At 38.8% G+C, this 15,647-nt stretch overlaps 1 protein-coding gene across 2 annotated transcripts in view; it reads left to right on the top strand.

Annotated features, from left to right (window-relative positions):
• LOC135153068 (cellular tumor antigen p53-like) overlaps positions 1-15,040 on the top strand; it is a 33,566-nt gene extending 18,526 nt beyond the window's left edge. For both annotated transcript variants that reach the window (XM_064109273.1, XM_064109272.1), the window contains exons 9-12: positions 6,260-6,534; positions 7,632-7,776; positions 10,117-10,210; positions 11,270-15,040. In XM_064109273.1, coding sequence (XP_063965343.1) covers positions 6,260-6,534; positions 7,632-7,776; positions 10,117-10,210; positions 11,270-11,503 — 748 coding nt within the window. In that variant the 3' untranslated portion in view covers positions 11,504-15,040. The remainder of the gene's footprint in view (positions 1-6,259; positions 6,535-7,631; positions 7,777-10,116; positions 10,211-11,269) is intronic.
• The last annotated feature ends 607 nt before the right edge of the window (positions 15,041-15,647 follow it).

The following is a 15,647-nucleotide window of genomic DNA, read 5'->3' as shown; positions in this document are numbered from 1 at the left end:
TTATCAATGATAGAATCAGGAGAGATGGAATAATACATGCTTACATACCTAAAAATAGCTTTTTACTTGTATCCATATGAGCATATGTTATTAAAATAGGGGAAGTTGTTCAACAATTCGGGAAATGAAGTCTAAAGGGATACTCAAAAATACAGCTTCTTCCCTCGGACCCTTAAAGATTGAATTAAAGAATGAATTGAACACGGATACAACTATAACAAAGTCACTGGACTCCTTCAGAACAAAAATCACCCACAAGCCTTGTAAGAAAGTAACCTGCTTGCTCGGTGACCTCACACTTTCAACAAAGTAGGTGGAGTACAGCAAGCCTGCATATGGCGACTCAAGACAAGACAAGATTTTGTTGGAGCCTTGGAGATTATCCAAGAAGGTTTCCATCGTAATATCGTTAGCCTCGTGAAGGACCAATATTCGCTCTGCCAAAGATTAGAGAACAGTTTTGATAATTGATATTAGGGGGGGATTTTCAGTTATTGATTTTGAAGATTTTCTAGAAGATTTTTTTTTTAGAGATGGGGAGAGGGAGAAAAGTAGATTTTGAGGGAAGAGTAACATGATCGTTGACAAGGGTCTCTTTTGTTTCTCGTTTCCACCTGGCTACAGGATCCGTGAAGAGCTCCAACGGTACTACAGGAAAAGATCGAAGAAAGCGGGTGGGAACGAGAAACAAAAGTAGCACCTTGACACCCTCCCTCTCTCTCTTCCCCTACATCTCTCCCATTCTCTCCTCCTGCATGCCGTCCATTCCTGGTTCAGCTTGTCTTGTCTGCAGCAATGTTTGTATTTTTTTCATTTGAGGGTTGATTTTACAAAGAGGGCATCGTCCTGACCGTAGACTTCACCGAACAGTACCTAGGCAGTGTGTGTTCAGGTGGATGTTTCATAAAGCTTTTCGTGTGACATTTCGAAGGACTGGTGACCCTTTCTTGGAGGCTCCATGACATTTGCTCTGGCGACAATTGCTCTGCTCTAAGACCCACACACTAATGGAATGGCCAACTTCAACCCTGGGTTTAACACTATACCCTACCCTAAACCCTACATCTCAAGACAAAGCCTGGAGCAATCGTCACAGGAGCAAATGTCGTGTCACCTTCTTGGGAAGTAAATCAACGCCAATGGAAATCTGGTGTGTATCACCACAAAAACGGATCAACATTCTTTCATAAATTCGCCCATAACTTACAGCTTTTTGAAACACCCAACAAGCTTTTTTTTCAATTATGTAGAATAAATTGATTTATGGTGGAGATGAAATTCATCTTGTTTCAGGAACAGCGCTTTCAGGAATGTTAACAGTATTCTCTCTCTGCATCCCAGCTGCAGACTTCATATAACAGTACTCAGTGAAATTAATTTATGAATGAAGATCTTAGATCAGGAACATTGCTTACAGATATGTGCAGTATTTATCCTCTTCTACGTTCAATCTAGTACTCGTGTGGGTTATTGCCGAAATTCTGCCATTTTAGATCTTAGGATGTGCCTTTATAATCTCAATAAAATCAGAAAATTTGGACCTGTTCCCTTGACTTCTCAGTCATTACGTTGAGGGAAAGATTTAAAAAAAAATGTCGTGGGAACGAGTTAGGAAGAAAATAAACATGTAGAACGAGTAAAAAATTAGTGGGTATTACAGGTTACTTGGGAACAGATTTGTTCCATTGCAAACTGATATTGTAAACCTATGCATACGTTGTCAACTGCTATTTGGTATTCACTCATGCAGGAAAGCATATACATGCTTTAAAGAAGAGTTATATTTGCAAATGTATACATCATTAGTTAATAGAAATGGTAATATAAATAGTTCAGTTTTGGCTGAAATATATTAGGTAATATTTGAATAGATTCTATACACATACATTTTTTGTCTGGATTTTTATTGCAATTTCAATGTTTTGAAAATCATGTACATCTGTTCATACAAGTGAACAGTTATTTGTAGTGGGGAGAACAGGCAACTCTAGGATTTGCCCCATGACGGAACGGAAGAAAAAATTAATTACATGATGTAGTGCTTGTTATGATGATATGATATGGAATTATTTTGGGACCAAGATCTGTAATTCAACCCATTTTCGAAGCCTTGACTGCGAGGTCTTTCTCCTGTAGATTAACAATCAATGTTAAATTGGTTTAATAAAAAAACGGTTTTTATTTGTCAATGTTAAGTGCTTTCATAGTATACGTCGTGGTATAATTATGCAGTGTCAATTGACATCTTTATTTGGGAAATTACTGTCTCAGACAGTAATGTATTAAAATACAGAGGCCTTTGAATTTAATACTTATCATTGGTTTATATAATATATATATATATATATTATAAAATAGGTCCTAATTATACTCTCTAAATGGATGTAAACCATACACATACATGGAGTTTTCTCATCGAGAATGTACTACTTCTCTAATTTTATTATTGATCAACATAAAGAATCAAATTGTAGTTTCTGTAGATATTTCTCAAAATTTCTTTGGATCACGCTCTTCCTTTTATATCATTTACATTGCAAACTCAACAATTTGATAGAGAAATATATTCTACTAATTTATATATGACCCTTTGTAAATATTTTTGTACATTAAAAAAAGATGAAATGGGTTCATCCATGAATATATAAATTTTGGTATATTTGTGATTAATAGGGGCTGAGAGGGAACGGTGTTGATTATGTTAGGTCATGGAGTTCTGGTGGTAGCAGTTGCTTGATGGTGTGTTGATGGGGTGATATGTTGTGGTGGATCAGTTTTAGCAGTTGCTTGATGTGATGGTGTGTTGATGGGGTGACATGTGGTGGTGGACCAGTTGTAGCAGTTGCTTGATAGTGTGGTGGATCAGTTGTAGCAGTTGCTTGATTGTGTGGTGGATCAGTTGTAGCAGTTGCTTGATAGTGTGGTGGATCAGTTGTAGCAGTTGCTTGATGGTGTGGAGGATCAGTTGTAGCAGTTGCTTGATAGTGTGGTGGATCAGTTGTAGCAGTTGCTTGATGGTGTGTTGGGGTGATATGTGATGGTGGACCAGTCGTAGCAGTTGCTTGATAGTGTGGTGGATCAGTTGTAGCAGTTGCTTGATGGTGTGGTGGATCAGTTGTAGCAGTTGCTTGATGGTGTGGAGGATCAGTTGTAGCAGTTGCTTGATAGTGTGGTGGATCAGTTGTAGCAGTTGCTTGATGGTGTGGAGGATCAGTTGTAGCAGTTGCTTGATAGTGTGGTGGATCAGTTGTAGCAGTTGCTTGATGGTGTGGAGGATCAGTTGTAGCAGTTGCTTGATAGTGTGGTGGATCAGTTGTAGCAGTTGCTTGATGGTGTGGAGGATCAGTTGTAGCAGTTGCTTGATAGTGTGGTGGATCAGTTGTAGCAGTTGCTTGATGGTGTGTTGGTGGGGTGATATGTGGTGGTGGACCAGTTGTAGCAGTTGCTTGATAGTGTGGTGGATCAGTTGTAGCAGTTGCTTGATGGTGTGGTGGATCAGTTGTAGCAGTTGCTTGATGGTGTGATGGATCAGTTGTAGCAGTTGCTTGATGGTGTGGAGGATCAGTTGTAGCAGTTGCTTGATGGTGTGTTGGTGGGGTGATATGTGGTGGTGTACCAGTTGTAGCAGTTGCTTGATGTGTGGTGGATCAGTTGTAGCAGTTGCTTGATGGTGTGTTGGTGGGGTGATATGTGGTGGTGGACCAGTTGTAGCAGTTGCTTGATAGTGTGATGGATCAGTTGTAGCAGTTGCTTGATGGTGTGGTGGATCAGTTGTAGCAGTTGCTTGATGGTGTGATGGATCAGTTGTAGCAGTTGCTTGATGGTGTGGAGGATCAGTTGTAGCAGTAGTTTGATGGTGTGGTGGATCAGTTGCTTGGTGTGGTGGATTAGTTGTAGTAGTTGCTTGATGGTGTGGTGGATCAGTTGTAGCAGTTGCTTGATGGTGTGGTGGATCAGTTGTAGCAGTTGCTTGATGGTGTGGAGGATCAGTTGTAGCAGTTGCTTGATAGTGTGGTGGATCAGTTGTAGCAGTTGCTTGATGGTGTGGTGGATCAGTTGTAGCAGTTGCTTGATGGTGTGGAGGATCAGTTGTAGCAGTTGCTTGATAGTGTGGTGGATCAGTTGTAGCAGTTGCTTGGTGTGTTGGGGTGATATGTGATGGTGGACCAGTCGTAGCAGTTGCTTGATAGTGTGGTGGATCAGTTGTAGCAGTTGTTTGATGGTGTGGCGGATCAGTTGCTTGGTGTGGTGTAGCAGTTGCTTGATGGTGTGGAGGATCAGTTGTAGCAGTTGCTTGATAGTGTGGTGGATCAGTTGTAGCAGTTGCTTGATGGTGTGGTGGATCAGTTGTAGCAGTTGCTTGATGGTGTGGAGGATCAGTTGTAGCAGTTGCTTGATAGTGTGGTGGATCAGTTGTAGCAGTTGCTTGATGGTGTGTTGGTGGGGTGATATGTTGTGGTGGACCAGTTGTACAGTTGCTTGATGGTGTGTTGGTGGGGTGATATGTTGTGGTGGATCAGTTGTAGCTGTTGCTTGGTGTGATGGTGGGATGACATGTGATGGTGGACCAGCTGTAGCAGGTGTTTAGTGGTGGTTGTAATGGTAGTGTTGTGAGGTGTGATGGTGGTGGTGATAGAATAAGTGGTAGTTGTTGCTTTATGAGAGTGGTGGTTGTACTGGTGGCATAACATTATGGACTGATGGTACCAGTGCTTTCTGGGGGCTTTGGTTGTGATGTGGTGGCAGTGGTAGACCAGAGTTATTGATAGTTTATGTATTGCTAAACTGATGGTGGAGTGGAGGTGCTGCTTTGTTACAGGTGTTGCTTGACCGACGGTTCAAGTTTCTTTGTGGTGATGGTGTTGTGGATGCGGTGGCAGTGGTATGCTGGAGGTAATGTTTGTTTACAGTAGGTTGCAGTGATGTTGATGAGATGCATTCGTGTTGCTGGACCGGTGGTAGTGGTTTGTTCCAGAAGATTGTTGACTGATGGTGTTGGTATTTGGTTGAGATGAGGTTATGCAGGCATTCAGAATGTTGGTCAGGGGGAAAGTATTTTACTGGGATAGGGTGTAAGTGCTGAATTTGAACATAGATTATTATTTTCATTTACTTACACATATGTCTCTGCACACCCAATTATAGAAGGGGCAAAAACAAATTAATGTTATTTAATGGTGTTTCAGGGAGCTAGTTATAATATAAAGGCCTACTGCACATTAAAAAGATATCATCAGTTGTGCATCAAGTCGTGCCTAATTTAGGAACAGCTTCAAGTTACAGACCCAAACCTAGCTCAAGAAATATGGCTGCCATAAAACTATTGTCTTGTTGATATTGCATTTTTTTCAGGATATAAGCCTTGGATTCAGATCTGACTTCCATTTAATAAATTATGAAGTCATTGATAGAAATATTATTAGCACGAATATCCGCCCTTTCACACAGTAAAAATATCGTAATTTGAATGCTGATTCCAGCGAAAAATAAGGCTAACAATGAATATTTAGCAAGTGTAAAACCAAAGTAGAACATGATAAGAATCACGAACGCTAATCACAATCATGAATTAAAATTCTACTCTGGAGGTGAATTCCAGTTAAGTTTCACTCGGTTTACGGTACAAATTTTGCGTGTGAAAGGCTCGACCTCCAAAACATCTTTTGGGGTCGGAGCTTACGTGACCTTTCAAGTACTCCGTAGATAATACAATTGTCATGCACTCATCGTAGTTTGTATTTGCGATGCAGTGCTTTGATTGACAAGTTACCAAGGACACAAACCGCCTTTGCTGGGGAAATCTAATTCAAATCACAGTTTTATAGTGAGCATGTGAATGGTCCGATGATTCCAAAGACGAATTGCAATCATTATTACAATGATGATTCAATTCACCTCCGCAGTAGAATTTGAATTTGTGATTGTGATTCATGTGTAAGAGGGCCCTAAGATTTTTGTCAGCGATGTTGTAAGCTACTAAAATTCCATGCATTTGACTGGTCGAGAGCAAATTAGCGATAATCATTGATAAAACCATTCATGAAATACTCCCCTGTATGTACTGGATACAGAAATTAGATTGATGATTAGAAAGATTGAAGCCCCTTCCACAAAGAAAAGTGAGATTGAACTTTGCTACATTTATTTTAAATTGCACAAAGACTTTTGATGTATGTCACAATTTCTTCTCTCTTTTCAGCCTGCTAATGGATACCAAACCTTGTTGATGTAAACCTGTTATTTTCTTTTCTATTTTCAGTCTGCCTAATGGTGTACCAAACCTACCACGGGTCAGCTCCTTCCAGTCCACACCGCCAGCGTCCACCTCCCAGGCGACCACCTTCAACACCGCCCTCGCTGTCAACAACACCCCTCCGCCCACCAATCACGCGTCCCCTCCGCTGCTGAATCACACCAACTCATACCCCCAGCAGCAGCAGCAACAGGCCATTCAACAACCGTTCAGAAACCTCGAACCTTATCCTCCATCCACCTCCACGGGACTTGCACGCAGGGACACCATGCCATGCAAAGGTAAATTCTGTAATAATAATGATAACAGTATATTTACCCAGGGTAGCCACTTCAGTTCCGAAAACTGTTCTCCCAGCGGGCCCTGCTATTATTATTACCCTGGCTAAGCTAGGCTACCTGTTCAGGTGCACACAGCTTTTTGAGGAATTACTTCCTGCCAGTACCCATTTACCTCACCTGGGTCGAGTTCAGCACACTGGATGAATTCCTTGCTGAAGGAAAGCTCTATGGCTTAGTCCTGCACAGTTAGCTAACTTTTCAGCATGACAAGGCTTTTTACAAAATTTCAATCTTATGTGACAAACTGTAATGTTCTTCTGAGAGTGACCCTTATTAAAATTAATCAGTCATCTCTCTGTACTCATTGGTAGATTTCAAGTTCAGTGATGACATTTTGGTGTTGGTGTTAGGTCAGTGCTAACATGAGTATAACACCAAACATAAGATGATGTAGGTCCTGAAAAGTCACTCACTAGGTGTTGAGCTGTCAGGTTGTGATCTGGATTATTTGTGTAATCTCAGAACAGGTTTTGGAGCTAGGAAACGCCATTCAAATTGTGCTTCTAAGGGTGTGTTGCATGTCGGTTTCCAAATTTTTGAAAACGTGATTACAAAATGCAGATATCATGAGAAACTAAGGATGTTTTCAATGTCCACTATTCCCGGTTGTAAAAGCAAACATCTTTCAAATCACGATTTGGAGGAAAATTTAAACATAAAAAAAATGTGTTTGTAAATGCGATCAGCTCAGATCTATGACCTTGAGCATCGCAAATGCCACATTGAACACAATTGCGTTTTGAAACGTCTTTAAATTTGCTCTCGCAGTGGAAGCCTACACAAACAGGTGCCAGAACTGATGTTTCTTGTGATGGGTCAAACTGAGCACTAAAGCTGCGCTAACGAAAGCGGGAAATTTCGGTGCACAGCTGATCGTGTTTGGGTTCGGTGTTTTGGAATTGAGTTTTCAATCATGATTTATGTTGCTGTTTAAATTTGAAAATCAACATTGAACACACCCTTACACCAACACGGGATTGAAATTACCCATTGTTCTTATCAAATCCCATCAATGTGACCCTGTTTGTTTCTTTTAGATGAAGCTGATGGACCTAACGCAATGGATGTTGATGCCATACCTTGTAGTCAAGGGTTCCCTGTTACCAGGAACTTGGATCTGACTCCGCCCACTTGCCAAGCGCAACAGAACATTAGCCCAAATCAAGATCCCTCTATTTATAGGTAAGACTTTGTTAAATTGCTTCATTGGAACAGACAATGACAGTCTGGTGATAAGAGTTGTTCATAGTCCTGTCGAGTTTAAAGGACCTAAATGTTCTGTTAAAGCAGTGTAGGGAATAACTACACAAGGGAGATGGGTGACTTTGCCCTCATGACAGCCAAAACCACCCATAGAATTCCTATAATTGAATGCTTTGGGGCGACCATCTTTTCTAGAGTCACCCTGAGGTCTCTCATAGGTAACTTACACATAATCTCTCTATCCTGCAAATCAATTCAATTCTTTTATTTAATTTCCATTCAAAACATAATACAAAGTAATATAAAGTAATACAAATCAAGTACAATTTTACACAAGGGCATTCTTACTTCGTAAAAAAAAAAAACAGAAAAAACAGTATAATATAGAGCATAAATGGAAATGAGGGGGATCCACTAAAAAGCAAAGCTTGTAAAGTGTGGATCCCCCTTGGAAATGAAGAAAGTATAGTAGACTTATTCTTATATGCGTACATATATGTATTACAGGAAAGAAAAAGATAACAAAAGAAATCATACGGATGCAAATATGATTACTGAACGAATGCAAAGCTTTTCACACAAAGAGGTCTTCATAGTGTTGCGCAACACAGAAGAAAGGAAAGAAAAAAAAACAGAAAGAGAGAGGGGATGACAAGACATAGAAGACAAGACAAAACAAAGGACAGGACAGTACAAGACAAGATAACTACTTTATAAAAGGAGGAAAACTAAGAATGGGAAAGGGCTGACCACGAACCAGCTTGATCTGGTGAAATAACAAAAGATGATATAACTGGACAATATCAGATGAAAAAAGATAAAACAATAAAAGTGAAAAATGTAATGATTAAAATCAAGATAATGAAGTGTTAGTTCCGTTGCGAAGAATTATAGGAATTAAGCAGGATAAGTTTGAGTTTACGTTTGAATGAATTTAAGGAGACACTGTCTTTAATATTATTGGCCAGTAAAGTTCTGTAAAGTGGAATGTGAAGTTCGTCAGAGTGTCTCGTGGGGTAGTTATGATAAAATTGATTTTTAGGGAACATGGCATCAAAAATATGGGAAAGTGCATTATTATTATAACTATACATGAAGTGCCCTAACTGTAGTAAATACAGGTCTTTGACTTTCATCAGTTTACTTTCTAGAAAAAGTGGGACCGTATGAGAAGGGAAACATGTACTATAAATAATACGAAGTGCTTTCTTTTGCAAAAGCAACAATTTATCTAATAAGTATTGATGGGTATCACCCCAAATAAGAATCCCGTAGTTTAAATGAGGCAAGATTAAGGATGAGTAGAGCATGATTAGTGATGTGGAGGAAATGCAAAATTTTAGCCTATTAATAATACCTATATTTCGTGAAATTATTTTGGATATATTTTCAGTATGATTTTTCCAAGAAAGTTTACTGTCAACTGTTATACCAAGAAATTTGGTGTAAGGTACCATTTGTAATGGGGTATTATCAAACATAATGTTCATCGGTAACTTGTCTATGGAATTACTAAATAACATGTATTTTGTTTCGTTAAGGTTCAAAGATAATCGATTGGCTATCTATCTGACTTATACAATAAAAAAGTGCAAATTTTACAGAACTGAAAATATTCTCCACAATCTGAAGTCCTGGACTGTTGGCAGATATCATGACCCAGACAAACATCTTGTGTCGTGTTTCTTTGTACAGAGTGAAAATAGAGTTTACCCTTGATAAGTTGTCATATAGGACAACTTGTCAGACAAAAATGTTGATGAAAATATAATAGAGAAATAAAAGGAGAACTAGCAAAGGCCAAGACTAGTCTCTTAAACAACTTTGGTGAGATGAAGTCATTTATAATGAAAATAATTTTTAGAAAAATTTCAGAGATGCTATGGAATGTTAAAGAGAAATGCCAGTAGTTGCAGTAAACACTGATTTCATGAGAAAGTCTGTAAAACCAGGCTTAATTGTCAGTATATCATCGAGGATCTAGATCTGGTACAGTTACATAAACTGAACTTTGTGAAATCTTGAAATCTACGCTGAAAAATGTTCACACTGAAGATCACCAACACAGATAGGCACACGTGGGACAGTGTATTATTATTGCTGGAATAAAGACCCGACGGAAGTGACCGAATCCGCGCTTATTTTGCTTATTTCTCAGCAATTACACAATTTCTTCCAGAATCCTTTGGCACATATTTTTTATTCTTACAAACAGACACTTGGGTGGTCATTATATTAGATTCTGTAAAAAGTCATTTTGAGATCGTTACCAGAACTGGAATTTATCTTTAATTTCAATTTGTATTTTCTCTTTTAAAGCTTCCTGAAGAGACTTGGTATGAAGCAGCATACAGATATCTTCAACCAGAAAGGCGTTCATACTGTCGACCAACTGGATGAGATTAATATGGAGGTAAAGTTTGATTTAAGTAACCCCTCATGCCATACGTAAAAAAAAGAATTTTCTTAATTCTTCCAACGTTAGAAGACATGATTTCATTTCATCTAAATGATTTGTTTTTTCTTTGAAACAGATAAAAGTAATTGAACATTTTCTTTTTTAAGTCGATGAACCACCAGTGCATTAGACCCCCCATCAGAGTTAGTCTACATACTCAGACTCTAATTTACAAGAAATTTTAAGAGTATGTATGCTCATTGGAATGACTACAGTACATAATTCCAATTAATCTTATAGTTTTGGATTGCTAGGTTTCTGTGAACTTGATCCGTTTCGCTTGAAAATTACCATTGTGGCAGTTTGGAGTTTGTGGCAGCTCTTACAGTGATTCTTTGGGGTTTTTTTAATGAGCCATTGGGCAATGTTACCATGCTATAATTAATGGCAAATTGACAGTCTTTTGTCAGTTTTGGGCAGGTGAGCCTTGCATGTCCCGGTTACACGAAGCTTAGCCATTGATCATAGGGCTGATTTCTATGATTGATTACATTAATTATTCAGTACAATTAATTGTACATATCAGCCACTTAATCAATTGCAAAGCTTTGTGTTACAGGATCCTGGTGTTCACATTTAATGGAACATTGCAAGAAACATGCAATCAGTTGCAAGTCAATTTTGGGTTCTAACACCAGTCATAAGTCTTGCAATTTTCACTCAATTGCTGGCCAGTTTTTTAAAGCAAGAAGTGCAATTCTATTTGCTTTAGTTAAACTCTATCTATTGTAATGAAATTTGCAATTGATTGCATAGATCTTCTTGCAACATCCCCTAAGATTGAATTATAATCTTGTGGGCGCGTCGTGGTCTAGTGGTTCTGACATTCGCCTTTCAAACAGAGGGCTGTGGGTTCGAATCCTAGCCATGGCATGTTTTCCTTCAGCAAGGTGATGGTAGCTTGAGCTAAAGCCTGGGTAATAATAGCAAGCAAAAAGCACTTTTTAATATAAATCCAGCTATTATTATAAACCATGTACTGAGCAATGCCTTCCCTTCTGTCTTTTCTCTCAGGACTTGTCAAGCATACCCCATCAGCAACGAGAATCTCTCTGGAAGGCTATTCTTGACATCAAGAGCGGGCTGCAGCTGAGTCACACTCAGACAATGAACAGAGGAAGCAGCTGTGCCTCCACGATGAGCATTCATTCAAGCGGAGGGTCGGCCGGTGGAAACCAGGTTTATCGCGCCACTCGCTTTACCTTGAAACAAACTCTATCATTCAAAGTAGAGAAAGACGATGACTAAGTTCTTGAAGGCTGTCTTGGAAGGTTGTTCTTGAGGCGTGTGATGGCCGCAGATGTACCCCTTCAGAATGCTGTTTATGCTGGTGGAAGCATGAAGAATGGCAGAGCTCGAGAATGTGATGAGTTCCAAAATAGCAAGACTGTCAGAGAAGGTCATTCTCAAGTTTGCTGGATAGCAGGAGATAATGTCACCTTCACGGGAGTAGGTGAGATGGTGATCTGTATGAAAGAGTCCAATATTTTTCACCAGCTTTTGTTTGATGATGAAGAATGGGCACACTGCCGTGGCACTGACATGACTTTGTTCAAACCGTAGGACATAAAGTGATACAAAGAAAGATTATGGTAGCACGATTGTAAAACGTTAGTGCCTGCAAATGTTGGTGGCCATGGTTTGTGTGATAGAGGCTATTGTTCAAGAAGTGACTGAATGTTGAACTTAAACTCGGCATAAATTTGGGAGATAGTGCTCGAGATACTGAACAGCTGCATGCCATGCCACGGATGCAGCTGTTGACTGTACAGAATTCATTTAGAATGTTCTACCCAAAGGAGCTGATGAGCCGTACAATTTCCACTCGGACATATCTCATCCAAGTCAACATGACATGTGAATCAACTCTGCTGAGAGTGACTGGAATCCAAGATGGGAGAGGATCAAGAACAGGAGATACAGTGGCTTTCAAGATGTGGCACAGCTTGGTCAATACAAATCTAAAAGACACTCTAATCTCTACTGAGTGAACTTCAGAACAGTGCCTAGCTTCAGCTCCTTTCTCAGTCACAATCTGTGTTGCCAAGGATCCCTTCCAGGATGTCACTGTGAAGTTTCCTCGGTGGAGGATGTTGTGGTTCTAGATCCAGAGAGGCTGATGAGACGATGATGGCCTTGAAACATTCGTCCCGAGACGCCTGTCCAGCGAGGGTGCATGGAAGGGGATTTATATCCAGGTGGTGGCCAGGAGTCTGCATCTGCAAGTTCTTGTGAAACATTGCTCAAGTTCAGGACCAGAGACTCTTTTGATCCTTCTTATCTATCAGGAAACCTATCGTTCAATTGCAAGAAGGAACAGTTATATTATTAGCGTTCAGTTGCAAGAAGGAACTCTGATCCAAACCTAGCGTTCGGTTGGAAGAAGAAACTCTGATCCAAACCCAGCGTTCCTTTGGAAGAAGGAACTCTGATCCACATCTAGCATTCAGTTGCAAGAAGGAACAGTTGTATCATTAGAGTGGATATTTTTTTTGTTGATGACATCAGAGGCGTGCTCAAATGAAAAATTCATTTGAGAGTACATATAATCATCAGTATGTCACTGAGATTACACCCTTAACATGCGACACCAGTTGAAAGAGGACAGGGTTGTTTCGAATGTATTCTTTAGATTGTATTTCTTGGAAGTTATATCTTCTGAAGTGATTGTGCAGCACACTGCCGCTGTGTCGAGTCGAAAGTGTTGACTAGTTTACGGTCTTGCATTTCAAAAGAGAGCATTTTATATCTGAGCGGAATGATGCCGTCATGAAGCGTACCATGTGTGTGAGGAAAGCATCGTTGACTTGCTAGGCTGTGGTGTATATTAGTTATGGGTTGTTTTTTTCTATTGATAAGACTAATGTTCATGTCCGCTCTGATCACAGTTTAATGTCAGAAGAGTTTCCAACAATTTAGAAAGTTGCACTCAATGTGCTTTTCTGTAATTCAAAAATTATTGAAAATTAACAAAGAGAACAGAACATTGACAGAATGAGATCAATTAAAATTATAGTGAAATTTGACAAACAGTAAGAAAATATTTGACCTATGTAAGGTAGACTTTTTCAGGGTCGACTACATGTATGAAAATAATAACAGTATCATGTTAAGCAGGGCCCACTGGGAGAACAGTTTTCAGAACTTAAGTGGCTACCCTGGGTAAAATATGAAATTATTATTATTATTAAAATAAAGAGCAACTTGCTTTCATAATGATGTCAAATTCCACACATTAACGGAATGACTAACTTCAACCCTGGATTTAACACTAAACCTAACCTAAAACCCTATTCCAACCCTATTCTAATCCTAACCCTACATCTTAGATGAAATAAAGCCTGGAGTAAATGTGTCACCGTATTTTTAGCAAATCATAATCAAGAAAAGTAAGGGATTGAAAGCTTATAATTGAGTAATGTAAATGTCCTGTGATTTTCAAAAACATTAGGCTTAGAGACTTGTTTGTATTGTTTTAAAATGGTTTTCTTCCTTGTTCTTTAGGAAAATAATCTGAAATTATTGTTGCTGAAATTACAAATGTTAAAGTTTTTATGAAATGCTGCACTGGTGCATGATAAAGGGAAAGACACTCATAAAGAAATTGAGGTACACTGATTTCAAAATATTTGATCTTAGTAATAGCTACCTGCATGGCTTTTTACATTGTGAGCAGATCTTTGGGGTAATTCTGCACCGCTTCCAATTATGAATCTATACACCAGATTTTTACTTTTTTACCACCCGAGTATGATCAGATTTTCGAACAGAAAATGACAGGTGGAAGTTGAATATTCATATCAAATGCTTTGTTCATCTATTTCTCATACCAGGGGGGTGTTTCACAAAGATTTAAGTATGACTTGGAGTCGCACTTAAATACCAAGTTGCCTACGGTATGAAAGGCTTGACCGCATTGGTCAGATCGTGTCATGAGGACGCGCACTACTGCATGTCTATCGATAAGATCGCGCGTTCCATATCATGTACGTGTAGGCATTTAAGTGCGACTTAAGTCATACTAAAATCTTTGTGAAACACCCCCCTGATTGTGGTCCATATGCAAATCCAGGGGAGGGGTGCTTGTCCAGGATATTTTTTTTTGGGGGGGGTACTCGTCAACATTTTTTTGAAAGAATGTGCCCCCTTTTGGATAAATTCTGGATCTGCCCCCTTTGTTTAAGTGACTGGTTCAGTGAAACCGGCCCATTGTTATTCAGAACACTGATTACATAATTTGTTGGCATCTTAAGGCCACCACACACCTTAGGACTGGTCCACGATCCGATTTTGGAACAAATCGCATTTTGCTCATTTTCTGAAAATGTGAATGAAGTTCTCTTTATTTGAGGTTCAAATTAACTGAAAGAATACTAGCAAAATAATTTTGGAAAATTGCAAGCCTTTACTTCGGAGTAAAGGCCAAATTACTTTAAAATCGTACCATTGCTATGACGTCATTACGACAAGATGATAGCATAGTCACAAAATTGAACATAGATATGCATATGGTGAATTAGAACATTGGATAGTACATTCCATTTCTAAAAAATCAGCATCGAATTCTCCTAGGTTTTATTCCCAAATCGGTTTGCGGACCAGTCGAAAGGTGTGCGGTGGCCTTAATAATCATCCTTTTGTTGAGTTATCTTGTTTCAAAGCGGTACTGTAAATAGAGTATATTTGTATATATATTTGATCGCAATCATTTTATACAACATCCATGTGACCCTAAAACAGGTATTATTGATGAAAATAAAGCAAGAAGTGTTGTGTTAAACACAATTTTAGTCCTAGAATTTCATTTGTGCCTTTTGCTTGTGAAATAATGACTGGAAAAATGAAGATGGACTTAGGAACAGTGATTTTCCGTTTTAGCGGTAAATAAAACGGAAATTCCGTTTGGTTCTTATACTTTTCATGTAAAAATTCATGGAATTCACCTTTGCAAAACAGAATTAAGGTTTTTGCTGTGTACATTTTCAATGACAAAACAAAATTTCCATTTTTTAGATAGAGTTAAAACGGAAATACAGATTTTCAGAAATGGAAAGACCATTTTTGGAAAGGGAAAATCACTGTCTCTATGGACTGTAATACATATTCCGAACAATACGTGTATTTCTCATTGAAAAAAGTTTTTGGAGCAAGAAAAGATCTAAACTTTGGGTTATAGGGATATTCTGGGCTGAAAATTATTGTATCTTAAGAGTAAAATTCACCGATCAAAATGCTGAAAATTTTATCAAAATATAATTACAAATAGCAAAGTTATTGAAATTTCCAAGTTTAGCAATATTCTGTGAAAATAGTTATATGCACGTCATGAATATTCATTAGGTGGGCAAGTCATGTCCCCACTTTCCTTTTTCTTATGTTATTACATGAAATC

This window comes from Lytechinus pictus, chromosome 14, assembly GCF_037042905.1.
Source record: "Lytechinus pictus isolate F3 Inbred chromosome 14, Lp3.0, whole genome shotgun sequence".
Lineage (NCBI taxonomy): Eukaryota > Metazoa > Echinodermata > Echinoidea > Temnopleuroida > Toxopneustidae > Lytechinus > Lytechinus pictus.
Note: the sequence above shows the minus strand (reverse complement) of the source record. Positions and strands in the feature narration are given on the sequence as shown.